This window comes from Magallana gigas, chromosome 7 (genome assembly GCF_963853765.1).
Source record: "Magallana gigas chromosome 7, xbMagGiga1.1, whole genome shotgun sequence".
In the NCBI taxonomy this organism is placed as follows: Eukaryota; Metazoa; Mollusca; class Bivalvia; order Ostreida; family Ostreidae; genus Magallana; species Magallana gigas.
The window spans coordinates 16363007-16390573 of NC_088859.1; the positions used below are offsets into that span (position 1 = coordinate 16363007).

A 27567-nucleotide genomic window follows, 5' to 3' on the forward strand; every position below is an offset into this window, starting at 1 on the left:
TACTGGAGATGACCTTCAATATTGCTTAATTTTTATTTGACTCTCTGAAATTTTATAAGCTTTCAGTTTTGGCATGAAATATATTTGAATGAAAAAATTCTCCTGTCTATGTCTAAACTGAAATCTCCTTTGCAGGAAGAAATTTGATTAAACCACTTTACCACTCTACATTTCATCAATCTTTAGTTTGCTAGAAAATCTGTTTGTATTTGTAATAGCACTGCTTTAGCACTTTTCCCTTTTTGCAGTATTTAGCTTTTGATTTTACTATAAAAGCATGTATGCAAATATTATAAGAATGCACTGGTTAATCAATTAATTATTATATGTGATTTACATGAAAAGGTGGATGGAAAAGTATTTGGTAAGAGAAAGTTTTGAATGGTGTAGCTGGTATTTAATGTCATGTTCTTAGAAAAACCTTTTGTGATTTTTTAGGTGACAACAATGAGGAGACAGGTGAAAGAGGCCAGAGATACAGTACAGAAACAGAAAGCCGAAATAGAAAACCTCAGAACCAAGCTTAACATGTCCGTCTCAAAACTTACGGGAACAGAGAAAGCTCTGTCGGAGGCCTTGCGAGATCTCAAGCAGGAAAAGGACAAATTCATGAAAATGTCAGCCGAGTGGAACAAGAAGATTCGCAATCTTGAACTGCAGCTTAAAGAATCGAGTGCCAAAGTTGAGAGTCAACAGGAAATGATGAAAATCAAAGAGAATGAGATTAAACGTCTGGAGACGGATTTGAAAGCCAATCTTCAGAAGATTCGGGAATACGAGAGGGAGATTTTAAAACTGAAAGCATCGGAGATGGAATACAAGCAGTTGAAAGGAAAAATGGATGAAGGGATTAGAAAACTGGCTGAACTAAGGAATGAACTAAAAGAAAAGGACCAGAATATGAAGAAACTCAAAGGTGAATATGAGCAGCAGATAAGTGAAATGGATCAGGAGTTTTCTAGGGAGCGTGATGATATGGAGCAACATATGGAGGCAATGAAGAAACAGTTCTTGGAGGCCCAGAGGCAGTCAGGGATCCCAGAAAACATTGCACACCTCATCGCAGAAAAGGATGAAATCATAGCTCAGTTAGAGGAAAAACTGATTGAAAATGATAAAAGGTATGGAGAACTGAGCGATGACTTCCAAGCTGAGGTCGTCGATAATGAAGAGTTTCAATCAAAGTTGGAGCAGAGTCAGAGAGACAAGGAAATAGTGGAGAAGAAATTGCAGGATCTGGAGAAATTGCAGAGGAAAGCAACCCTGGAGAAAGATAGGTTAGAAAAGGAGAACAAAGCCTTCAAGAAAAGTCTGGATGATCTTAAGAGGGAAAATTCCGAACTGAGTGCTGCAATCAATTCAGACAAGCAAACCATGTCCTCACTGGAGAAAGAAAAGAGTACTATAGAGTCCAAATTACAGAAAGGAGCTATCCATGATGAAACTACCCAAAAACTGATTGGATATATAATGACAGTGGATTCAGAAATGAAAGAAGTTGTTGAGATTGTGCTTAAATCTAAAAAAGGACTTGAAGGAAATGCTGCAGCTAAGAAGAGTGAGTCACTCTCATTGCAAGATATAATCAAGCTTGTCTCTGATGTTGAAAAAAGGTGCAAGAGAGTTCATGGCATCATAAAAGAATCATTGTCATCCTCATCTAATGGAGGAGTGAAAGACACAGACTTACCGCAGAAATTATCAAAAGTGGATAAGTTAACCAATGATCTGGAAGAAGCCTATGCGCAGTGTGAGGAAACTAAAATGAAGGAGAAGGAGATGGAGGTCAAACTGAACATCATGACGACTCAGTATCAGCAGCAGATTGATACACTCAATGCCAGGATCGATCAGCTCTCCAACAAGTCTGGAGTCTCTGCAAAGGCATCAGCAAAAAGGAAAAGTGAAGGCACAAAAACTCCTGTAGAACTCTCCGACGAGATAGAAAAACAGCTGAACGAGTTGGAAGAAAGAATAAACTATGTGGATATTGTTCTCAAAAGTCAAGACAGTGTGGAATCTTTTTCAGCCAATGATGAGCAGGAGAGTTCATCAGAGGAGGAAGATTCAGATGGTTTTTCGAGTTCTGACGAGAAGGACTCCGAGGATGAAGTGGATGCTCAGGAAACCAGTCAGTCATCTGCTGCAGACAACCAACTCATTCTTAGCAAACTGAGAGAAATGAAAACACAGCTGGAGACTACAAACCACAGGATAAAGGACATCACTGGAGATCTGACGAACCAGTCTCCTAGCTCTGTGAACGACTCCACTGATGTGGATGACGATCTGAGGAAGAGGCTGCAGAAGTACGAAGAGAAGATTGACAGTCTTACACTCAGACTGACAGATAAGGTTAGGATGGTCAACTCTGGAACAGAGATCTTTGATGCCTCCTCTGACAGCACTCTAGCTTTCAAACAGTGCCTGAAACACTTGAAAGAGAAGCTACAAGACATCAATAATAACATTGCTGCTAGAGAGTCCCTAGATGCTAAAGGATTGAGAACAGTTCATACCAAACTCATGCACCTGTCACATTATATTGGAGAGCTGCAAAAGTTTGAGAGAAGCGATTTCAACATAATGAGTAAAATGTCTCGACATGAGGTTCGAGCAGCAGCTATGATGGGGGAAAGAGAGAAAACATCAAGACGAGGCAGGTTGTCACTGGAGGACAAGATGAATGTGTATGCAGACAGACTCTCAGTGGAGGCCATCATTTTAGGCCAAATGGCATACATGATCCAGAGACATCAGATGGGTTGCTTGAGCAGGGATGTTCTGATGAAGGAAATCCAGGGAGTCAATAGTATAATTTTAGAAATGGAGAGACGTATTGATAATTCAACTAGAGAGCTGAGTAATTCTGACCAGGAGCGAGATCCTGATCTTGTCTCTTCTTATGCTGAAATGCTGGCAGAGAAAATAGTGCTAGAGGGACAACTAGCTTCATGTGTTATGGCTGACGATCATCACCATACAGATGATACGGCTATCTTGTCTTCCCTCAATATCACTGACAATCCGTCGATCCTTGCAGTCGAGGTGTTCCTCAGATCCCAAGTTGATTCAAATGTTCATGAAAAACTGAGCAAGTCTGTGAAAGAAATGGATGAACTTACAGGTCACATCATCAGTAGGTCTCTCATCCAAGGAGAAGTTAGCTATGCCCTACAAAAGCTCAAAGCAAGATTCAACACCCATGTGGAATCTGAAGAACTGAAAGATCTTCTGCAGAGGGAGAGAAAATTCCTCTGTGAGCAACTTCAAGATAGGTCCCAGTGTTTGTACAAGTCTGTAACAGACTACCAAACCTTAGTTCTTTCATGTATAAACTGTCACATCAACCTCTCATCTGGCCACATCAGGGATTCACTTAGTTCCATATTGGTAGGAATGTTCCATAAACACATATCAAGTATGCGAGAGCAGTTAGAAAAAGTGGACAGCACTGAGCAAGAAAGAATCAAACATGTGATATTAGCATTAGAGGAAGATTGTCAAATTGCACAGAGTCAAATAGAAAGTTGTGATGGAAGTGTGAACAATGAAAGTGGTGAGCTGAATCTTGTCCCCCCAGAACCTCTGGTAGGGGAATGGACTGATATTATGATTCTTCGCTCTGTTGTGAGAGGAACTATAACCCATATCAACAACTTGTACAGTACAGGACATTTAGCAATCAGTGATATGCTTGGCAATAGCCATGATTCTGACATGAATGAGTTGTCTATGCATTTGGGAAGTATGCTTGAGAAAGAAGCTGCATCAAAGCAGACAATGGCTGCAGAGCTGAAGACACATGTAGTAGGTAGTTCACCAAGGATGGAGAGAATTTTGGAGCTTGTAGATATCATTCCTGATTTCTGTGCATTTGATCCAGAAAATCTTAATGATTATGCCAAGAATTTGGTGCGGGAGGCAATGTATCAAACCCAGGTGACATATACCAGCTACAAGACCCGGCTTAACCATGAAAAAGAAATGAGGGACTTAAAAATTAAATTAGAGGCTGGTCAAAAGGTGGACCTACTGTGTGAAACCAGCAGGGAGACGGAGAACGACATCAGGCAATCTCTGTCTGTGTTTGAGGAGATCTTGGAGACCAAGTTTGAGGATGAATGTGAAGTATTAAGCATTCTTGACAAGCAAATGAAACAGTTCCAGCATGTGGCTGCTGGTCTTTTGTCAGGCCCAGATGCCAAACAGTTTGAACAAGAGCTGAATGCTTTTGCTGCTAGTTTGGAGCATGAGCTCGCGGTGGTACAAGAGCGCCATGATATCCACTTGGATGTTCTTCGTCAGGAGATCAGCACCATTTGTCTCAGACTGGAGAAAATCACAGAAGAGCATGATCAGGAGAAAATAACTTTGTCCTCTGAATATGAAGAGAAGATCCAGACCATGCAGGATGAGCTAGATTGTATTAAGATTGATCACGAGGATGAGCTTGAGCAGGTCAGACAGGACATTCTTACAGCAGTTAGTGCCATCAAGGCCAATGAGGAACAGTCTGAGGAGCAGCTAGCAGACCAAGTCAAGGTCCTCAACAGGCAACTCACCTCACAGAAAGAAAACTTTGTGGTAAGATTGTCCTTCCTCTTTTCTGTTAGTTATAAAATCCTCTATTGCTGTATTTATGCAAAGTTTCATTGTTTATCTGAATGAGTGGTAATTTTTGTCTCTATTATATTCTAACAGGCTGCACTAGAACAACTCCAGAAATCCCTCACAGTGACCGGATCAAATGATACTCTTGCTCAGAAACTAGAGGAGCAGATAGAACACCTCCAGTCATCCGGAACCCTCCACCCGGATCAGCTCCACATCTGTCCTGTGTCTCCTATACCTACCTCACCCCCACCCATCAGGGAGATTGAGGAACCACTGGATGAAAACTCTGATGAGGTGGGTTTATATAACTTAGAAATAATGCATGTAAACAGGTGTATATAGCATAAGTAAATTATTCCAAGCATGGAAAAAGATCCAAAAATGTTTGATTTCTCTTCAGATTCGAAATTGATATACTTCATGTCAAGATATGATTGTTTTCTGTTACAGTGCAGTGAAAATAGGTGTGTTGCTAATGCCTTGGACAAGTCTTCTCATGACTATGAACTTGAACTGCTGAAGAAGGAGAAAGAAGAAGCTCTGGCAGAGGAGGTCAAAACTACCAAAGCTGGTAAGAGTTATTGAAGTAGAAAATTTTGTTTAACTCTAAATACTCCATGTACCAGCACTAACTAATGGCCCATGTTTATTATGAATTCAATTTGAATGTTGTTACATTCACAGCCTTAGATGCAATGAGAAAAGCTTACGAAGAAGATCTGGAAGAAGAAAAGGAGAAATACCGAGTGGCTCTGAAGACCATGTTTACTGATGACTATGTAGATGAAATAAAAAAGCGGCATGAGTAAGCAGATAGATTTTATCTATTCCTCTTTTTATTTCCTATGCGAATATCAACAATTTTCTAAATCAAATAAGCATAGAGTGGGCTTAATCAAGAATCATTTTTGTTACATTTACATATAGAATGAAGATCAGGTATAATAATTTGCAAATCCTTTTCGTCTGTAGAAATGAGTTATCAAAGGTTCAAGAGGAGCTATCCCAGGTGTCAATGCATTACGACAGTCGCCGGGAGGATTATAAACTGCTGGAGGATAAGTTGGACTCCACCAAGCGAGAGTATGAAAGTCATATCAACCAGCTGATTAAAAGGTAAAGACTTAACAAATGAATTGATATCTGCAGTTTTATATCTTTAATCTCACTATCCACATCCTCCCCTGATAAAATGGTGATTGGGATGTCCTTTAACGACGCGCGATAACTTCAAAAGAGTAAATGTCACTATTTTGAGGAGCAATGACGTGTACATGTATAATGTATTGTGTTCAATGAAATGCAATAGAGAATCTCTTTTTTTTCTGTGTAGCAATGAGCAGTTAAACAACCTTGTTAATGAGGAGATCAATAAGCTGAAGGACTTCATCCAGAACAGAACCATGGCCACTGTTCCCGGCAATGCCACCATTGAAGAGGAACTGTATGATGCCCAGGTAAAATACAAATCAATTATAACCATAGATAACATAGAAATCTTTGTTAATTTAGATGAAAAAGCATTAAAATATGGGAGATGATATGATGGAATATTTTTATGGCAGATCATGGTCCGAGTGAAGGATGCTGAATTACAGAAACTGAGGTCTCAAGTCAAGAACCTGGAAAACAACCTAGAAAGAACAACTGAGGTAAGGACGATGCTCATCCGATTATTGTGATATCTGTAATAAAGAGATTGGGTTTCATTTATTTGATCCACCCCTACTCACTTTTGAAATCATGCTTATTAATTTATTCTGAATTTGAACATACTTTATTGTATATATATCACATACATATACAAATGATTGGGACACAAGTTCTAGCTAACAACTTATGAGGTCTTCACCATTTATTAATTGATAAATACAGGAACAGAGACAGAGTATGACTCAGTACCTGCAGATGTTCAGGAAATATACAGAGCTACAGAACAAAATCAAACAGGAAACATCTGCCAAAGAGAAGGATGAATCCAAAGACAAGAACAGACAACTCCGACGAAGTAAGCATTTCCAAAGCAATCATGGTTTTCTTTCCTTGAAATGACTGAAGGTGTACTCAAAACACTGGTGTCGTTGTTTAGCTAGAAAAAATGCGGATTGTTGTTCTATTTGTGTCTTTTTAAAATAAAATAACCTATATATCAAGGTATACATTTAGTAGCAAAATCATGAAATTGAAAGCAATGTGTTACTTACCAGTACCAGGGCTATATAATATGAATAATTTTGTTTTTTTTCAGCTCCCTCATTCCACCATAGAGCTCGTAGTCCAAGCCCAAGTCAACAAAACCCAACAAAAAAGGATGAGCACCAAAGCCGAGACTCTCACAAGCGCCGGTGTCACCTTGATGTTAAAGGTATATAGGCTGGTTTAATTACTTTTGTGGTCAATTACACATATTGCAATATGTTTCATCCCCATATCAATTGATTTGATTACATCAACTCTTTTTAAGATTTTTTATTATGTAGATTTTTTTTCTCAGAATGCTATTCAGCAACCATGCATATACTTACTTGTTCTTATCGGGAATATAATAAATGTTCTTGATATTTTTTTCAGATCTGAAAAGATCCAAGAGTAGTCCCTCCCTGCCGTTTGTCTTTGATGGCCGTCTTCCCTTTGGACAAGGCAAGCACAGAGATTCCCTTGGATCCTCCAAGTATTCCAAATCCAAAACCAAGGCCTCCAATGTTTAACTCTGTACCAATGTCTATTAATTATCATTATATGTACATGTACCATAACTATAAAACATCAAAGTGGAGTAAATTTCAGGATATTCTTTAGTTAAGTTTTTATTTACCATAAATCCTAAATAACCAAATATAAAGAGATTTTTTTTTAAGTACTTCATTTTCCCTGTAAATCGTTGCATTAAAACTGCTGGTCAGTTTAACTTGTGAAGAATGGCATTTTCAGGACTACGCACATTTCAACTAAACGAAATTTATCCTGTTGGATTCCTTTACTGCTGATCTTGTTTTTCTCCTGTTATTGAATTTTGTCCTTTGAAAGAATGTTCTTGCCACATGTTTTATTTTTTTTGTTTTGAATTTATTCAATGATTGTGATCCCAAGAAGTGCACAACAAGGGTCAGAAGAGCTATTTTTATAGTTTTTGTAAGATTCCACACCATTAAGTGCATATACAGCCATTATAATTTATTAAACCAGCCAGGGTTGTGATTCTTTTTTTTTTAAACTGCCTTGTTACTAATTTTAATGTTATGTATTTAATCGACAGTCATATCAGTGGATCATGTGATGCTTTTTTATTCAGAAACTTTTCTATCTCGGAGAAGAGTTGGCTGATATTTTAACATTATATAAATATATATGTATACAGGTTGGCCATTTCTCTACATTTTAGTCGGTTGTAGAAACATTTGCTAAGCAGATGATCAGTGCTCTGATAATCATGATTTTTTTTGTACCCCTCAATTTTTTTTTAGGTAATTATGTATCCTCTGAATATACATATTGATGTCTATTGATGTTAGTGTATAATTATTATACAACATGTATGATACTGCTGTTTAGTTTATGTATGAAAACTTATTAAATCAAAACTTCACATTAGGGTTATGTGCATTTTTGCAAGGTGATGCTACATTGGTCTTTTTCATGTGTATTAATTTCTCTGTTTCTGGGTTTTTTGTTCATATCACAAAGAATTTTATATTAGGAAATTTATTTTACAACTTATTACATGTATATGTTTCAGATGTGTATTGTACATTTCATATGATTATATTCATATTACTGACAAAATAAATTTATGATATACACTATTTGATCTGTTTTTATTTTTGTACATATAAATCCCTGAAATACCTAGCAGTACTTGTATGTCAACACAGCATTACAATTCACATGCTTTTAACACATTCTCTCCGGGCGAGTATCAATTGTATCCATTTATTGACTGGGAGAGGAAAAGATATATATAATGATCCTGCAATGTTGATTTTACATGCATGTACTTGATCTGTCTTAATTAGAAAAAATAATAAATTTGCAGGTTATTTTGTGTATTAATTTATATGAATTGTTAAAGTCCATTGTGGTAGCCCGTTATGGATAAAATCCATAGGATTTGCGATTTTTATAAATCTATAGCCGTCATATGTGAAATTGACATCAAATTTAATTATCATTAATATTTCCATTGTGTATATTTTGACAGCCCCTTTGCATTAAATCAATTTACCCCTTCACAAAACCTGCGGAACCAGTCTCTTGCATGGCAAATTGATATACTTTGCCAAAGTTTAAGTAGGTAGTTAATTAAATGACATAAATGAATCAATTAATTGACATTACATATTTCACTACGCTCTATGTCAATTTGCCCTGCAAAAGAGCAGTACTGCAGTTACTGTGATGGGGTCTATAGTGGTCATCTGTTGCTTAATGGGTGCCTTATAAAGTGTACCATTAGCAAATTACCGATTTACTCCTTTATAGGTACCTGTTCAGTAAGTTTAATATAGAAAGCAAAAGGGTCTTGATATAGAGTAACCAAGTAAACGACAGTTAATCGCATTGTTCATTAAAGGGGGGGGGGGGGGGGGGTGTCTGAGTTTCATTATTATCTGTGATGTCTGACAGACGAGCAAAGGTTTCATGATCAGAAAATCATCTAGGCCTAACTGAGTCTGTAACGATCCATCGAATATCGCCCGACTGATATTTCAAGCTCGTTTTTTCAATGAGAAATTTTGATACATTATTATCTTTGAAATGTCGCACTGGTAAGGTGTTCAAATCGGATCCATAATCGAATTTATTCAGAATTTATATTTTACTCTTTCGTAGTGGAGGCGAAAAAATCTCACCTTCCGGTACGGAAAAAAGAGGCATTGGTTTTGCATCTGGAAACGTTTTTACATCAGAATGTTTTATTTTACAAGCAATGGTAAAGTAAATAAAACAAAACACAATCATATGTTTGAAGCTACACTCAGGTGCCAAAAGGATGATATTTTTTTGTTTTATCCCAATATATTTCGTTGAAAACAAGATTTATCTTGAAAAATTTCTGGTGTTATTTTTGGTCATATTTTGAAGAAATTTATATACAGTAGATTTTGACATACACTGTAATAGTTTTTGACAACTCTTTTGTAAAATTTTAAACACAACACTAAGATATTTTTAAGAGCTCTAATATGTATTTTTTGCAAAATGTGAGCCGAAAAATTTTGGATTGTTGATATTAAATCTCAGGAACAGGATGTTGCACAAATATCTACGGTAATATGATGCAAAAAAGCTGAAAAAATTCTGAATATATCATGAAAATTTGTAAAGGGAGGCTACTTTAATTTCTAATAAAAAAAATGACATACTTTTGTCACCTGAGTGTAAATATGTTAGCATATCTACTATATATATTATCAAATAAGATTTGCATATCTCATAATATCTGACATAGACCCTTTCATGATAATTTTGGTACTGCTCTCTTGGATGGCAAATTGATATACTTTGCCGAAGTTTTAGTAGGTAGATAATTACCGGTAATTAAATGACGTAAGTGAAACAATTGACAGACGTTACGTCATGTTTCACCAAAAAATGTAATTTTGCCCTGCAAAAGAGCAGTACCACTGTTACCGTGAAAGGGCCTATGTATCCCACTGATGTATTAGTAATTAATTCTCCTATCTGAGGCCATTTTTGATCATTAATGTAAATTCCTTATTTTTTGCGAGTTCTTAATTCAACGATTCAAATTTTTAACAATAGTGTCATTAAAAGTGAGAATTTAAAATCAGCGAGATTTTCAAATGACCATGTGAACATTTTTTAAATAGTTGCTTAAACAGACACAAACACATTATCTGATCAGTGCTGTCTGATTATCAAGATGATTTACCCTTTGCAAGGATAAGAAATGCATTTTCTATGATATCAGAGAATTAGGAGGAGAATTAGGAGAATAGACTGCTAAATTGTAGTGGGCTATACACTATATATAATCAAGGTGGGCCATGTTGAATTGTCAGTCCAAATATCAAGCCAAGCTAAATCAAAGTTTAGTAAACTGTTGTGCCCTTAATCTGTTAATTGCCCAAAGTTATGATATATAATATAGGTATAAATTCATTCTTTAACATTTTTATGAATCTTTTTACTGGATTACTTTACCTTTAAATAAAGTTATCATTAAATTTGTCTACTTAAAGAAAAAATTAAAGCATTTAATCAAGATTTACACTTATATGGTTTATTAAGATGTCTGATCTATTTTCAGTGGTTTCCCCTCCTTATACAATGTACATGGGGGAGGATAAACATGAAAGTAAGAAGCTTTGGATTTTACTGAATTTTTTTGTCATGTGACATTGAGTTAAACAATAAAGTAACAATAATTTAAATAACTATTATAATTTTTTTTTGCATTTCTTTTCAATCAATAAAAATAAATTCTTATCAATTCCCTTTTCTAGATGAAGAATTGATTCGATGGGGATTTCCTGAAGATGTTTGGTAAAATTCTATATTTGTACCATACATCCAATTTAGAATTTGTAGTACATGTACATTCCACAATGTTTTGTTTTTATTTTATTATTCATTATTATTGAACCAAGATTGCTAATCTGAATCTGATTATTCTTGACAACAGGTTCCATGTTGACAAAGTATCCTCTGCTCATGTTTACCTACGATTACATCTAGTAAGTGCTCTGTTTTTGTTAGATTAAAGTGCTTTTTAATCAAACAACTCCTTCATTTTGCAAGACAACAAATTGAACACAAAAATATCAAACAAATAAAAGCATTTAAAAATACACTGGCAAGTATTGGCATAAGTACACATTTGTGAGAGTTTCAGATTTTGTGATCAAAAGTGGAGTAAAAACCCAGATATTAATTTGAATTTCTATTTCAGAATGAAACTTTAGATGATGTTCCCCAGTCAGTGATAGATGACTGTGCACAACTTGTCAAAGCTAACAGCATCTCAGGTAAAATCTCATTTATGAAAATGTTAAAGAGTGTTAAATGTAGTAATACATGTATTTAGATGTATAATTCAATACTCAAGCATACTGCCATTTGTAAATTATTTTATCATACAAAATGTAAGAGATTTTGACAATAGCACAATTACATGGATATAAATTTCAATACTATAATTTTGGAGGATTTAATTACCGGGTATTTGTTCTTTAATTACGGTATGTGGAACTATTTCTTATGAATAATACATGCAGAAATATTACGGTTATACAGTATGTTAAATACAAAATTGTGTAAGATCTTATGATATGACATGATATACACTTTCCAATTGTTTTCTATAAAACAGGTAACAAAATGAATAATATAGATGTTGTGTATACTATGTGGGCAAATCTCAAGAAAACTCAGGGAATGGATGTTGGACAAGTAGGATTCTTCAAAGACAAAGAGGTAACAGTGCACAATTTGATAATATATTAAATGTTAGGACCTTGAACACTTATAAATTTGACGATAGATGCCGTTTTATTTTTCAGATGTTAATTGATTTTATGCTCATGATTTGTAAACAAAAGACCTGCTGTTTGATTTTATATAGGTCAGAAAAGTGAAAGTAGAAAAAAGAATAAATGAAATAGTGAACAGGTTAAACAAGACTAAAACGGAGGATCATCCAGATTTTCGCCAGTTGAGGGAAGACCGTGACCGAGAAGAAAGAGAGGACCAGAAAAAGAAGATGGCAGATCAGAGGAAAAGGGAGAAGGAGGCAGAAGACCAGAAAAAGAGAGAAGCTGAAACAAGGTTATTATTCAATATCTATTCCGTTTGGTATTGAAGACAAATTACTGTAAACATATTACATTTGGCTGTATGTTATATTAAGCGTCGTAATGCGACTTTCACTTATTAAATCAAGTACATCGCTAAATGCCATGCATATATGTATGCAAACAGAAGAATTCAGGATTACGTAACTCGAATCCACCCACCTTGTTTAAAAAAAATTTTCTGCCAAGTACATTACATGACAAATATAGAACATTTACAGTAGAAAAACAATGTAGTTAATGAGTAAATATTGTGTTGAATATCTGAAGAAACTGGTTAAGGAAACAAAAATGTCCTTAAAATGTGTGGTAAATCACTTAGCAAATAGCATTATAACAAGAGTGTTTTAAACAGCTATCCGGCCAGTTAGTTGGTAGTTAGAAATAAAAAGCATGGAATACTTTCATAAAATACTAATTTCTATTTTATGGACAACCATACCTATTTTTTTATTTTTTGTTTGAGAGAAGGTGGATTAATTTTTCTAAATATTTGTTATAAAACAAGTTCTAAGTTTTATCATGAAATACTATAAGCAGTTAAAGAACTATACAAAGATGTAATAAAAATCATTTCAAATTCCACTCCACTGGTTTCACTAATCTTGGCATTGATTCATGTCTGCATTTGATTAATGTCAAACATTTTAATTGATATGAATCAATGTTTGTGACTAAAGCTTTTATTATATTTTAATTCTATACAGAATGCCGAACAGTCTTAAATATCTAATTATTGATTCTATTCAATATATTTTATTATTGTGATAAATTTAGCTCTTTTGCTTAATCTCAATAATCTGTTAATGAATATTGATTAAAAAACAAATTCATTGTGTTTCTGAAATCTAAAGGAAGATATTTAATGATATATATATATTAGCAGAAAAACCATTATTTTAGAATTTTATTGGGTTTTTTTTCAGATCGTATGCAAACTTAATGAGAGCAGAAAATATGACATCAAATAGAGTAAGTATTGTGGTGACATGGATACATAACTTTTTAAATATGCATTGTATATTAATTATTTCCTAATAGGTTTGTTATCAGTAATGACTGTCTATAAATTTATTGGGTCGTTAAAGGGGCATGGTCACGATTTTGGTCAAAAATTATTTTTTCGATTTGAATGTTTACAATGCTTTAGTAAGGCATATTTAATAGGCAACTAAAATTTGAGTGTCATTTGATAAGTTATAAGCAAGTTACAGAGCTTACAATTCTTCGCTATGTAAACAAAGCTTTTGTTTACATTTCGAATGTTGAAGTGAAAATTCCAGTTTTAGACCTAAAATAAATGTGTTAATCATTAGGAACTATTTATTTATGCTTTAAATGAATAATAAGAAAGACAAACCAGCTTTAAAAAGATATTTTCCTGGTATATTGAACCTATGTAAACAAAAACAGGGCACGAACCTTGTTTACATGACAAAGAATTGTGAGCCGTGTATCTTGCTTAAAACTCAACGACTGGCACCCAAATTTCATTTGATCATTAGAAATGCATTCCTAAAGCATTGCAAATAATAAAAATAGAAAAATAAAATTTGAACAAAATCGTGACCATGCCCCTTTAACGTCCTTAGAAGATGAGGCAAAGTCAAGCCTTCTTTGAATATAAACAACCCGTAAAAAACCGAATAAATATTATATTTTACTGAGAACCAAAACTTTCTCATTAAATACAAGAATGAAATGCAGTAAAAAAAAACCCAATACTTTTAGTCTACCTGTTGCCATCTAAACTTTTCCACGAGCTATCTTCAGATGTATGATAGAAGAAATCACATGTTTTATCCAATGACAGAGCATCAATTAATTATAAGTCTCAGGCAAACCAAAGATTTTGAATGTTCAAGTACCTAGATTAATGGATGTATGGCATTAATATAAGGTATCAAAATGTTATGAAATTTTCAAAGCAACTTTGACAGAGTTATTCCCCTTTTAGAGAGCATATGACCATTGTTTATATGCATGTATTTGTACACTTCAGAAATAGATCAAAGGATATTGACATACCTAATTATTTTTTTTTTGGTCTTTCAGGATGATGGCAATGATTCGGATGATTTTATGTGAAGTAAAAAATGACAAACCAAATGTCTTTCATCAATCAGCTTCAGATAAAGAATGGGATCTGAAGTAAAGAGGAAAACTGATTAAACTGCTTGTTTTTTTAATATTTATAGCTCATAAGCAAAACTTGAGCCAGTTTTCTCAGACACCTGCAGTTTCTCTCAAATTTATACCATAAACATGTTATTGTTTTCTTTAAAATTGATAGGTGACATTGAAATTAAGAGCATATCAACTGCTACAATGCTCTCCTCGTATGTGTTGTCTATGAATTGGCATATGATGAAATCAGACTCCTTTATAGTATATTGACTGCATATTGACAGTGTATATATTATATCTTATTGCTCTGTTCAATAAAATTATCAAAATGTGTGTGTATTTCGGTTTATATGAATATAAAGAATGTTCATCAACTTTAATTACATGTCCTGGGTTGACGTAGAGAATGGGAAAGTGTTGAAGCTTATTTTTTTTGCCCTTTTAAAATTCTCAAATTTTCCTTTTTTCTGTTTTAAATTATTGATACAGGAATTAAATTTTCAAATACATGTAGCAATAATTATTGCACATAATATTCAATTTGTACTTAAAAATTGCAGCCAAGACATAAAATGGAAATCACTTTTATTCAAAGGTACAGGTAGTCTTGCTGTAGGAGTGAATTCCCCTCATGACTTCTACATATTACCCAGTGGCAAGACCTGTACAATCCATAACATCCTCAGCTCCCGGGGGGGAGGGGGGGGGGGCATACAAGCAGAGCTGCCAAATTATGGTGCTAATATATGCTTTTTCATTCACATAGCCAGCTTGACTCATGTGCCAGGTACCCTTTTTAACCCCTTAGTGGGGAGTAAAGTAACTTGCTGAAGGTTACAGTGATACCACAAAAGTGATGGACTAAACCGTTGGCCCTCCCAGTGCTAATCATGTCCAAATCGGTCAAAGCTATTAACTGTGCAAACACATACTCCACTCACAGGCACTTGATATTGGGTATTTTTTCATAATAAAAAATATACCCCCAATTAAAATAATACACAGGCACCTGATGTTATAGATTTTTTTAATTACAAAAAAAGTTGTAAAATGGCAGATTCCTGTTTTTATTACTATTTATGTAGTTATTATTATTATCAAACATGTATATAGTGACCTATATATCAAACTCTAAGGTGCTGTACAAACATATTATGTTAACAAAAATTTAAAAAATCTACAGCAGTCATAAATGAAATCATACAATAAATATATTAAAAGTTTAATAAATATATGTTTTGATACCCCTGCTCAGAGAGATTTCTTTGAAATTTTTACTTAAACATTGCACTAGTTACCTGAATTTGATGATTGAGCATACACAGTACATGTATTTGCATGAGTATTTGATATCATCTGATGCTCTAGCTCCATCCGCAGGAATAATTAAGGACAAACCAATGAGGTTTGTAAGAATTTATTTTAAAAATATATTATAATTATAAAATAATTTAACAATGAAGTCATCATTCTTTACTAAAAAATATTATAAAGAATTTCATTATAAATTTTTATTTAAATAATTTAATGTCAATTTCTCAGTCTGGCCTTCCTTTTAGGATTTCAAAGTGTTAATTAATTTAAATTCAGAATATTTTGCAAGTTGCTTTATTTCAATGCATAGATCTGTAGAGTTTAACTTTTATGTCTGGCAAAACATGATAAGAAACATATTTCATAAATATTTTGCGAGGTATAATCTTATATTTACAGACAAATAAAACAAAAAAATTTAAAGAAATTGACAAACTTGTTAAGATTGCAGAATCCGCTCCTGCTAGATCCATATTTTGACCAGTTTAGGGTACCAGTTCATTATTTGCATACCGCATGGCGTTTGACCCCTAACCTTGTCTTATGACACAGTTTACTATCCGCTTGTTGATGGAAATTACATCTTCTTTACATTTCTGATATCTTTTATATTATACTATTTTATAGAAGTGTTATTTTAAAATCTCTTATAAAGACGAAAGAACACAAATCAAAGAGAAATAGGTTTATTTATATCGAAGCGATTCCGCCATATTGAATGCCTTCCTCGGGCCGAAATACCGTGATCCGGAAGTAGGGTGGTCTTCAATATAGTGCAAGATTAATTTTCTAGTTGATCGCAAATCATCGACAAAGTAAGACTAAAAATCATAAAGATACAATGATAGTTTAGTTAATATAAGTTTATAGTTAAAAATATAAGTCATATTGTCATTTTTCTGAAAACGTAACCACATCCGGTTTTGCGTGCGTAGGAATCTGGTGTCTTTGCTGACGCGGGGAGACTGGCAACTGTTGCCGTAGGAATAAACGCCATAGCCACCGTAGCTGTTGACGACTGTTACCCACCAACACGTAAAAGGTGATTTTTCATTTACATCATGGTCAAAGTAGTAGATGTAAATCAATGTCTCTTCGGGGATGTTTTTTGCAATAAAATTTTGAGACATTTCTCGGTAATTTGCGATGTGTTCCATGCATGCTGGGGTTGGATACCGTTTCGTAAAGAAAATGGCGTCCAACTCGAGGTGTAAATGTTTTTTGGTCAGCAACCGTTTTGTATCCTAGCAATGACTATAAATGTTTCCATGGTAACAACTATTTTAATGTTTCTAATTTTGATTTCATATTGTAAACGTGTTATTGATTATTTTTGATTGATTTGAACTGTTTAAATAAGTAAATTCCACCGGAGTTGGTTGAACTTGGGCGGAATGTTGAGTTGCTAGGAAACCAGAAATGTATCTAAGATAACACTGTAGACACAAAGTTGACATCACTGTTGGCTTTTCATATCCATAATTAAGTAAACTTTATAAAGTTTACTAAACTTGTAAAGTTAATCAATGTTCTACCCATGACAAATTTTTAATGTCATCTTGTCCTGACATGTTCAAGAAAAACAAATGGAATAAATGTGAACAAGATTCATCATGACAATTTTTTAAAAGAAAGTATTTAACTTTTAATATTTTTGTTCTGAAAAAAAAGATAAACTCCTTGCTATTATGTTTGGAAAAAAAAAATCCTAAAAATATGACTTGATATATATAAATAGGATATATATGAACAAAATATTTCTCTGTAATTTTTTTTTTCTATGAAATAATTGTTTACATTTATTCATACTAAAAAAGGGTTTTGTAAGGTATTACTTCGTATGTGTATTGTTTTAAATATAATAAAATTTTATGATGTTATTAACATAGATTGAAGTTAAGTGTTAATAATAGAGATTACAATGACAAATAATTAATTTTTATTAAATGAAATTATGCAACTTTTGTTTAGAATAAAAATTAACATATAGTCGAATTTTGTATCAGGAAGAATTATATCTAAACATTTACAAAATATATAAAATAAAACCTTTACAAATAGTAATTTTGATATTTAAAAAACAGATTTAAAGAATAATTTCACTTTTTACCATAATATATTTTTTAAAACAATGGCAGTTATTTGACTGTCAATTTCTCCCATTTTTACTGTATTCAAGATCAGTCAATTCTTTCCATAATAATTTCAAATTATTATTACCGGTATATGAAAACATGTTAGTTTAGCATTATCCATAAACATTCATTTAATTTCTGACTAAAATATAAAAATAAAAAATTGTATATGTAATGTTGGATTTGTTTAAAATTTAAATTCAGTATTTTCTTATCTTTTTATGAAAACTACTGGCAAAATGCATTGTTATATAAAAATATTTGTCATATTCCAAAAAGGAGACTATCTATTAATATTACTTATTCTCTCAAGATTATGTTATTTAAGGAAAAAGTGAATGATAATTTTTTCTCCAAAGTTATCAAATCTGACTTTATATTTGATATGTAGAAAACAGAGGATCATTAAGTTAAAAGTTAAAAAGAAATCCATAAAACTGAAGAAAGAGTTATTAAAGGTTCATATATTCAGTACATAACTTAAAACACAATTAAAAATTGACTTGGCAATGCTGATAAAATTATTACTTATTTGATCTGACTTAACTGTTATTAATTTGTAGGATATTTATTATTGTAGAAAAAAATTCTGAAATTTAGAATTTCATTCTGCAATGTGCATTGATAATCAGTCATTAATAAATAAAGTTGTTTACAAGACATTTCAGATTTATAAAACACATGCAACTATTTTATTACTTTCGATACTTTGGATTGAATGTGTTAATATAAAATTCACAAGCAACTTTTTAGCTCAAAGCTACATGACTAGAATGTTCGATTGAAAACAGTTGCAACTCTCAGGCAGATGCAAAATGCATTACATTTAAAAAAAAAAAAGGAAATACAGTTAAGCTTTAATAAAAAAAAAAAAATAAACATATCAAGCAATATGTTTCCATAATTGGTTTTGATTTTTTAATTCCAGTTTTCACAAATGCTCAGATGGCTACACAGACATTTGTAACGGACTTGCAGGCAATGAATCCGACTGTAGTTCAGGTGCAGGTAGGTACTATGCTTCATCGTATTATACTAAGGGTAATGATTGAGGTTGATGTTGATTGTTTACCCAGGTTTGCATGCCAATGTATGATTAATTTGATCTCCTTGATTTGTGTATCTAGCATGTGTTATCATTTTGTCATCCTTTCCTCAGGGTACCTCTAAGTCTTCATCTACCTCTCAGTCCCAGAATGGACAAACTCAGAAGACCACCATCATACAGCCCTCACAGACACACTCTGGCCAACAGTTCATAGTTACAAGTAAGGCCTGTTATTCAAAACTTAGCAATCAGTATTTCATGATTTTAGTCAATGAATTGTGAGGAAAATATTAGAAATTTACCAATATGAAAAAATCCACGTTTTTTTGGAAGTTGAAGGTGTTGATTGTCTCCTAACAAATGCCTATATCCCATTTCAGTTCCAGATCAGCTGGGGGACCAGGCACAGAACGCAGACACTGTTACTATTCAACAAGGAGGACAAGCGGTTTACCCTACTCATGTACAGTACGTAGATGGCTCTGATCCTGGTATCTACGCAAATGGGCAAATGTACGATATATATAAATAGATGTGGTCAGTCTGCTGTGGACTTCACACTGGTTTGAGTGGCAGTAATGCTTGATTGTTCTGCACAAAACATACTGAATATTGTAATGGCTTGGCAATGTTCTTTACAGGGATATAAAGCGTGTTGTGACTCTTGATCATACAGTTCCTGAATTTCATATTTTGGGTGGGGTGGGGTGAAAGATGATTGTTGGGTTTATCATGAGAAAGGACATTGCTCTGCATGCACCCTAATGGATTTACACTTGGGGTGTATTTCTAAAGTGATGGAAAAGCAAACTTCATTGTATCTGGTGATTTTGTTGTAGTCAGTGGCACACACACACACACACACTCCCTCCTCAGATTAATTCATTGTCAAAATGTGTCTGGTGTAACTTTTATACTATTGCTTTTTAAAACAGAGTACAGCTCAGACATAATGGCCAATGGTAAACTTTTCAAATTAATGAAGCATTCTGATTTATACATTTATTATATTTCAGTTTATAGAGGATTGATATCCTTTTGACTTTTGTTTTTGTTTATGTTTTCTTGGCTTTATAATGTGTTTATACTTATGTTTTCTTTGTGAATTAATGCAATTTGAAACTAAACATTCTGATCTGCACAAAATATTGAGTTGAAGTACATATAATAAGTATAGTATTATAGACATTTAAAACATATACAAAGAAATGATTTTGTTAACTGTATTGAAATCAGGAAGAGGAACTTATAGCTCACTTTTCATTTTGCTTTTTTTTTTTATTGAAAATTTGTTTTGAACATTTCAGCAAATAATACAAAATTGTCTTGATTCTGTAGGCAAGGTACATACCAGAATGAATATGGACAGACAATGTATACGCCAGTGTCGAGCACTTACTATCAGAGCACTGGGCAACAGGTAAGTTTCTAAATGTCAAGCAAGATATAAGTTATTCACAGAGTGCAACATTAGAAAACTATTTAATTAGACTCTCTCTACTCTGCACATCCAGAGTAGTTAGTCCATGGTACTCTTGTGCAGAAAGAGTTAACACCCTTTGATGTACAAGTAAATCTGCAATCCACAATGTATGACATCAATTTGTAATTTGATTCAAGTATTCTTAAAATTAATTTTAAATGATCATACCAGGGTGGGTTAATTAATACCCTATTTGGATGTGGTTTTCTATTCGGGGAAATTAAATGATATTGATTTAGTAGTTTTGTGTCTGGATACATTTCTTCAGTGGATGAATGACACAGCATACTCTAATTTGAAAAAAAAAAAGGGGATGATATAAATATTACACTAATCTATAATAATCAATGTTTTTAAACTTCAAAATATTTTTAGAAGTATGAAAATACATGTATATATATTCTTGTGTTCATTGTAGTTGGGGACAGTACAAACAGTTCAAGGACAGATTTTGCAGCACCAAGGGGGTACCTATCTAATTCAAGGAGGCACCATGGATGGGGAAGGTACCCCTCTCACCCACACAACTAGAGCCTCTCCCGCTACAGTAAATATGTTTTATTTATTCAAATTAATTAATGTACAATGATTATGTGTTCCATAAAAAGATATCATTAAAAATCTTATTTTGTACATGTGGTAGAGCATGAAAAATTATAGATAACAAGCTAGCTTTTAGACAAGAATGAATGTATTTTGTTAATGTTGCTTAGGTCCAGTGGTTGATAGACAATTATGAGACAGCTGAAGGTGTGAGTCTTCCCAGGAGCACCCTGTACAATCACTATCTAAGACACTGCCAGGAACAGAACCTGGACCCAATGAATCCTGCTTCCTTTGGAAAACTTATTAGATCTGTGTTCTTGGGACTCCGAACTAGACGCTTGGGTACCAGGTAAGTTCTCTACTTTTGCATCCAAGGGGGGTCTCATGAATCATATATTTTTGTGTCCAAATTTTTTAAAGCAATTTTGTCAGTTTTAATTAAGAAATAAAGTACAGGTTATCATGGATGTTGCAGGATAATCTGTCGGGACTTATTGTTTAAAAATATTAAGGTGGAGGCGTTAGCTGAAGATTTTTATATTAATCATCATTTTGAGACAGAAGTTATCATGCAGCATGTAAGATAGAAGAACTTTATTTCTACTCCACTAACAGCTCAGAAATTCCACTGATTGTTTCTCCTATAGAGAGACAACATGATTTTGTGTTGGCTGTTCAGTAGAACCTTGAAGTTTTGAGAATTATAGTTCACAGGCATCAAATGCACACTATTGCATTTTGTTGCAGATGAAAGTTTTTGTTGAATGTAAAAGGCACTTGAATTATATTTAAAACAAATTTTGGTATCATATTCTTTTTAACTTTAAAAGTAATAAAAATCAATGATCGAGAATATGCATATTACGTGCATTAGGGAGGCTCTCCAAACAGCTGAATAAAGCTTTTAAAAATATGCGTGTGAGGCAATTGACTTTGTTATGACTGAAACAAAGATGTGTTATTGTCATGACTATGATTAGTGCAGGGTTGATGCGCATTTCTAATCTGGTTATTAATGACTTTTTTGTACATTGAAAAATGATGGCTGCTGCATTTCTTTGATTTTGGCAATAACTGTTGTAGAGTTCATCATATTGTGAACTAATTTGAGATGTATTATTTTTCAGAGGAAACTCAAAGTACCACTACTATGGAATTAGAATAAAGGCAAATTCTCCTTTAAATCAATTTACAGACAATGAAACAATGGCAATCCGACAACAACCAATGTACCATGGCAAAGGGTAAGTTATACTCATCCACAGTTGTACAGAAAATTGCTGAAGAAAATTTAAATGCTGACCAAATATTCAATCACCTGAACTCTTGTTGTATTACCCCTCACCAAACATTTTGCGAAGGGGATATATTGTTGCTCACTGTCTATATAAATGAGTTTGTGTACAAAAGCTTGTGAGGAAAATTGAAAAAACCATTAGCACTTACAATCAACAATCTTTGCAAACTTCTTAGTCATTAATATACATGCAAGTCAAACACTAAGAAATTCAAAGTTATCAGCGAACTATTTCTTGAGATATCCAAAATCAGTTAGAGTATACAACTCTTCATTTTATGTACAAGTTAAAATAAAATACATTGAAAAACCAGTTACTTAGAATGGTCTGCATGATTCATGACACTTTTAAAAAAATATTTCCATTTGTGAGGAAATGCTTTGTTTGGCAGTGTTCTTATTCTAAAATTTGTGTTTATTTTTCAGGAAAGGAGAGACAGACTCTGACAGTAATCATGGCTCTCATGGCCCCCACGATCCTGCCAAGGCTCAGCAAGAACAACATCAGCAGTTCCTGGGGGATGCCTCTGCTGCTCTCCCTAACTTTGGTGATATTGACACATCTGTGCCTTTCCCTGAAGGAATTACGATAGACCATATCAAATCATTTGAGAAAATGTATCGAGAACATGCAGAAGCTATTGTTGATGTGGTCGTCAATCTACAGTTTTCTCTTATTGAGGCGCTTTGGCAGGGCTTTTGGAGAAATCAGCCACCTGATCAGTTGACGTATGTCAGAATTGAAGCTCTTTCAATTTATTATGTGAATATATGTTTGTTTATCAGAGCGGTTAACAGTACACATATTAATGTTAAGATTATTTTACACTTAGAAAATTACTTGTTTGCAGGGCTGATAATGATTATGAGAAGCGGTTACCAAAAGAGAAATTGTATATGGTCAGCTCCTATGAGCCTCTACAGCAATGGGTCAGAAAAGCAGATTACACATTTTATCAAGCACTAGTAGAAGTTCTGATTCCAGATGTTTTACGACCTATACCTAGTAAGTTGTTAAAATGTCTTCTATGAAGAAGAAATACATGTTACAAGAGATAAATAATTTTAATTTTATATCATAATAATATATGTATTTGTTTCTGCAAAGGTTCACTTACACAAGCCATAAGAAATTTTGCCAAAAGTTTAGAAAATTGGTTGAAAGGTGCCATGACAGGAGTCCCAGAAGAAATGGTGAAAACAAAGGTAAGATGTACATTATTATTACATATTAGAATAAAAAGAGTCAGTGAATAGTTTTATACTGTGTAAGTGAGGTGTAAAACTGAGTTGTCTCCCTCTAATAATTTGCTTTTTCTCCACCAATAGGTGAGTGCAGTCAGTGCCTTTGCCCAGACCCTGCGCCGGTACACCTCACTCAATCACTTAGCTCAGGCAGCAAGGGCAGTTCTTCAGAACACCTCGCAGATCAACCAGATGTTGACCGATCTCAACAGAGTGGACTTCGCCAATGTTCAAGTAAGTAAATGGTTCAAATAAAAAAGTGAAGGAAAAATATGGATACGATTCTCTAACCAATTTCTATGTAAAAAAAGAAATAATTTTAAATGTTGTGTACATGCATGTAACAGTAACTATTAAATTTTTGATAATACTGAAGACATTAAAGAAGCATAAAACTGTTAATTAAAAAAAAAATTAAAAAGAATAATGATAAAAGGGATATATTTAAATTGAAATTGTTGCATCTTGTGACCAACAGGAGCAGGCGTCTTGGGTATGTCAGTGTGATGATGCTGTGGTCCAGCAGTTACAGGATGACTTTAAAAAGACCCTAGAGCTTCAGAACTCACTGGAGCAGTGGGCTGTATGGCTGGAGGGGGTGGTCAATCAGGTCCTCAAACCCCACGAAGGGAGCGACAACTTCCCCAAAGCAGCCAGGCAGTTCCTACTGAAATGGTCATTTTACAGGTAAACATCAATCTGTAGGAAATTATTTATTGGCTATGAATTACTTCAAGCTGCTTGGTCCGATTTTTTTGTTATTACAGTATCAAATTTTTTTTCCATACAATCCATTTATCTTAGAAAGTTATGGACTTTCTCCTATTTACACCAGCAGAATCAATGTCCTTTCAAAGTTAGAAATATTCAAAGTAAATAAAAGTAATTTCTTTTTGGGCAAACGAAAAAACAAACCAAAATGCATCACGGGAATGTTTAGAAAAGGAAACCGCTTGGTTTCATCCCTTGAATGATTGGGGATATTCAACCCGCATGCTATGCATCGATTGTAAAGAAAGCAAACTTTGCTATGCATCGATTGTAAAGAAAGCAAACTTCAGAAATATTAGCGAACAAAACGTACACATGTTTATTTGTAATTTGTCTGATCATTTTGACCTTTATCTAAAGCAATGTCAAAGTCGTAATACAACCGTACCCGTCTCATCGTCAGGGGTGAAATTTAACATGATGCGAAATAACGCGGTACCTTTTTATGTCGTTTGTTTTGTTAGCAAATTTTGTACGTATTTTTCTTCATTGAAATTTGGCATAATTGACTGGAAAAACTACAGCAATGTCTATTATTATACATATACTAAGCATAGCCATCGCTTACAAGCGCGCATAAAATTTGATATAAAATCGGACCAAGCAGCTTTCAAAAATATTCGTGTTGAAGTCATTCTACTACATGTAGCTTGGTGCTCTGTGAACAAAAAAATTACATAGTGTTATTTGATTTTACAGCTCAATGGTGATCCGAGATTTGACTTTACGAAGTGCAGCTAGTTTTGGTTCGTTTCACCTGATCCGTCTCCTGTATGACGAGTACATGTTCTACCTGGTGGAGCATAAAGTGGCTGCTGCTACAGGGGAGACTCCAATAGCCGTAATGGGGGAGGTTAGACAAGTATGTAGAGAGTCAAAACACGGTCCGCACAGTGTGTTGTCTCTTGTAGTCATAACCAATGATGTAGTAGTGTCAAACCTGTCTAAGACTGAAACAGGGTGTCTAATGAAAAATACAGAGAAACCCTTGACTGAAAATGATTGGAATGATTAGATCACGAATCGAGATTAACACAGATTTTGGGTTAGACAGGTTTTACTATAGTAGAGCTAAATTCAACTTTGGAATGTTTTGAAATGCAAAATACTACATATAGAAAGTAAAGTTTTTGCACAAAGCAGACTCTCATGAAAGAAACTGTAATTATGTTTTTGGAGATATTACAGTATTTTCTTTTGAATGAAAGTGGGAAAAGAGCATATACATTTTCTATAAGTGTTAGATATGAATACTAGTAATAGGATTAAAATTATTTTTATATTCCATCAAATCCTTTAGATTTACATTTGATTTTGATCAATATTGGAGTGGTAATGATAGTTGTTGCAGATTTTCAGCATTTACTCTATGTACATTTTGGTTTTTCTTCTTCCAATTTTACTTTTTAAGTTTTGTATATCACAATTTTGTTTAACTTGATTTTCTTTTCTTGCAGTTCATTGACATAAGCAGTGCCGTGCTGATGAGTAACTTGGAGGCTGAAACAAAGCCGGTAATGATCAGTAAGGGGGCCACGGGTGGCGCCCCAACCTCTGCTCAAACATTGCTGAACAAAAGTGATCCCAACACCACCACACTGATGGTACTATCCAGTACTGGGAACACCAATGTGAATGGGAACGTTATCGTGACCGCCGCTCCTGGTTCAAACCCCGCCACTGTCACTGTCAGGGCAGCTAATGCAGGGACAGCTCTCCCAGGAACCAAAACCATTGTGGTGATGCCAGTGTCTAATGCTGTGGGCTCAGGGGATGCACAAAATGCCAAGAGATTAAAAGTGGAATAATGTGGTAGCACATTGGCCAGACAAATGAAAGCATGTATGAACAAAACTTTGCTATGTTATATGATGAATATTTACCCAGTAATTCCATCCTATTTTGTAATTTGTACAAATATTTTGATGTACATGTATGAAGAGTTAACTAAAGATGTAAAATTTGTATTGTGAAGATAATAGGGGGTGTTATTGGTTTATGCAAAAAAATACATCGTTTTTGTGCCTGGAATGTGACATAGCTGGTAATGCTGGTTAGAGTTTGATAAATAACACTTTCAATGGGATAATTGTGTTGTTTATGCAAAAATAAAAGTGGTGAAGGAACATGGAAGGACAAGGATAAATAAATCCAGAAAATGGCAGTGACACACTTGTGATAAAATGTTTAGGATGTTTTTATGGAGAACTTGTATGTATTTTATTACTTTTTTCATGACAGTTACATTGACTTGTGGTGCAATTGCATGACAACATAAAGTATGTTTATTTCCATGAGTTCATTGTTTGAAATTTGGTTCAAATTCATTGTTTGTAATTGCTTGCTGTTTCAACTTTATTAAGAATAGTTGGTCTTTTTTCACACTTTTTGCATGTTTGCTCATTTGAAATGTTGAAATTCAGTATTACTTCCCCTTCCTTAATCGTTTGTTTTCTAAATATGATATTTTTTTAAAAGCAATCACATTTTCAAGAAAGCAGAGAAGTACAATATCGAAATGCATACAGGTCTTTTTTTTTTTATTTTGTTGGCTGAATACATGTATTTAGTTTTAGAAACTAGTCATATTTATTCTTTTAAGAGTAGGGTTATCAAATTGCTTGATTTGTGTTTGCCTATTATTATTTGCGTAATTAAGATAATTTGTACAAGTATTTTGAAATTCTTAGTTATCAATCTAGGCAATTTAAGTTTAGCTGCTTCAATAGATATATAGAGTAGGATTGCAGAAATGACATAATTTTCTATTCCCCTGTCAGTGTTTGATTGACAATCTGTGCCTTAGACCAAATAACGCAGGACAATGTTTGTACAGAGTTGTAAGGAATCTGTTATAGCTAAAGATTTACATTAGAATTGTTTACAAGGCAGGTAGATTTTTTGTCTGGTAGTGCTTATTTAATAATTTGCAGTTATTTAATTTATTTATTGTACAAACTGGAAAGGCTTTTGTGTTCAATGAGACTGCTTCTCTAGTACTGCTGTTGCATTTTTCCGAATGTGACACATTCAGATTAAAAAAAAGTTATTTTTGTGATTGGAAACCTTGATTACAAAGTTAAGAAAATGAATAAAGCAATGTGTTAAATTATATTGTATATGTGTGGATTTTTTAATACTCTGCATATTAGCATTCAGTTTGAAAATAA

The 27567-nt window shown here is 33.7% G+C and overlaps 3 protein-coding genes across 16 annotated transcripts in view; all 3 read left to right on the forward strand.

Annotated features, from left to right (window-relative positions):
* LOC105334780 (protein outspread) overlaps nucleotides 1–8420 on the forward strand; it is a 31019-nt gene extending 22599 nt beyond the window's left edge. For all 8 annotated transcript variants that reach the window (XM_066066494.1, XM_066066496.1, XM_066066497.1 and 5 more), the window contains 10 exons: nucleotides 439–4587; nucleotides 4705–4911; nucleotides 5068–5188; nucleotides 5302–5422; nucleotides 5590–5733; nucleotides 5951–6074; nucleotides 6183–6269; nucleotides 6493–6625; nucleotides 6866–6982; nucleotides 7189–8420. In XM_066066494.1, coding sequence (XP_065922566.1) covers nucleotides 439–4587; nucleotides 4705–4911; nucleotides 5068–5188; nucleotides 5302–5422; nucleotides 5590–5733; nucleotides 5951–6074; nucleotides 6183–6269; nucleotides 6493–6625; nucleotides 6866–6982; nucleotides 7189–7325 — 5340 coding nt within the window. In that variant the 3' untranslated portion in view covers nucleotides 7326–8420. The remainder of the gene's footprint in view (nucleotides 1–438; nucleotides 4588–4704; nucleotides 4912–5067; nucleotides 5189–5301; nucleotides 5423–5589; nucleotides 5734–5950; nucleotides 6075–6182; nucleotides 6270–6492; nucleotides 6626–6865; nucleotides 6983–7188) is intronic.
* Nucleotides 8421–9451: 1031 nt separating this feature from the next.
* On the forward strand, nucleotides 9452–14891 carry LOC105334782 (coiled-coil domain-containing protein 25). Of its 2 annotated transcripts, none has more exons than XM_011438345.3 (9): nucleotides 9452–9547; nucleotides 10889–10936; nucleotides 11085–11124; nucleotides 11264–11315; nucleotides 11531–11606; nucleotides 11951–12054; nucleotides 12203–12405; nucleotides 13358–13403; nucleotides 14487–14891. In XM_011438345.3, exons 1-9 carry the CDS (start codon nucleotides 9526–9528, stop codon nucleotides 14517–14519), a joined length of 624 nt encoding a protein of 207 aa, XP_011436647.1. In that variant the 5' UTR covers nucleotides 9452–9525; the 3' UTR covers nucleotides 14520–14891. The 2 variants fall into 2 exon arrangements, with proteins under 2 accessions (XP_011436647.1, XP_034313558.1); XM_034457667.2 differs by lacking the exon at nucleotides 9452–9547 and adding an exon at nucleotides 10600–10618.
* A 1873-nt stretch (nucleotides 14892–16764) lies between these two features.
* On the forward strand, nucleotides 16765–27511 carry LOC105334783 (DNA-binding protein RFX2). Of its 6 annotated transcripts, none has more exons than XM_034457648.2 (16): nucleotides 16765–16914; nucleotides 18936–19015; nucleotides 19167–19275; nucleotides 19436–19568; nucleotides 19991–20017; nucleotides 20394–20475; nucleotides 20957–21085; nucleotides 21252–21433; nucleotides 22212–22328; nucleotides 22808–23110; nucleotides 23233–23387; nucleotides 23490–23587; nucleotides 23711–23860; nucleotides 24105–24313; nucleotides 25097–25259; nucleotides 25855–27511. In XM_034457648.2, the coding sequence occupies exons 2-16, from the start codon at nucleotides 18953–18955 to the stop codon at nucleotides 26203–26205; spliced, it is 2271 nt and encodes a 756-aa protein (XP_034313539.2). In that variant the 5' UTR covers nucleotides 16765–16914; nucleotides 18936–18952; the 3' UTR covers nucleotides 26206–27511. The 6 variants fall into 6 exon arrangements, with proteins under 6 accessions (XP_034313539.2, XP_034313540.2, XP_011436653.3 ...); XM_034457649.2 differs by having other exon boundaries at nucleotides 25097–25250; XM_011438351.4 differs by having other exon boundaries at nucleotides 19436–19523.
* Nucleotides 27512–27567: the final 56 nt, after the last annotated feature.

Excerpts from the sequence above, each read along its gene's own strand:
- LOC105334782 (XM_011438345.3), top strand. The coding sequence starts at position 9,526 with ATGTTTTATTTTACAAGCAATG. Across the intron at positions 11,125-11,263 it reads GGATTTCCTGAAGATGTTTG|GTTCCATGTTGACAAAGTAT; the intron begins GTAAAATTCTAT and ends TCTTGACAACAG. Across the intron at positions 12,406-13,357 it reads AAGAGAGAAGCTGAAACAAG|ATCGTATGCAAACTTAATGA; the intron begins GTTATTATTCAA and ends GTTTTTTTTCAG.
- LOC105334783 (XM_034457648.2), top strand. The coding sequence starts at position 18,953 with ATGGCTACACAGACATTTGTAACGGACTTGCAGGCAATGAATCCGACT. Across the intron at positions 21,086-21,251 it reads CTAGAGCCTCTCCCGCTACA|GTCCAGTGGTTGATAGACAA; the intron begins GTAAATATGTTT and ends AATGTTGCTTAG. Across the intron at positions 24,314-25,096 it reads CTGAAATGGTCATTTTACAG|CTCAATGGTGATCCGAGATT; the intron begins GTAAACATCAAT and ends TTGATTTTACAG.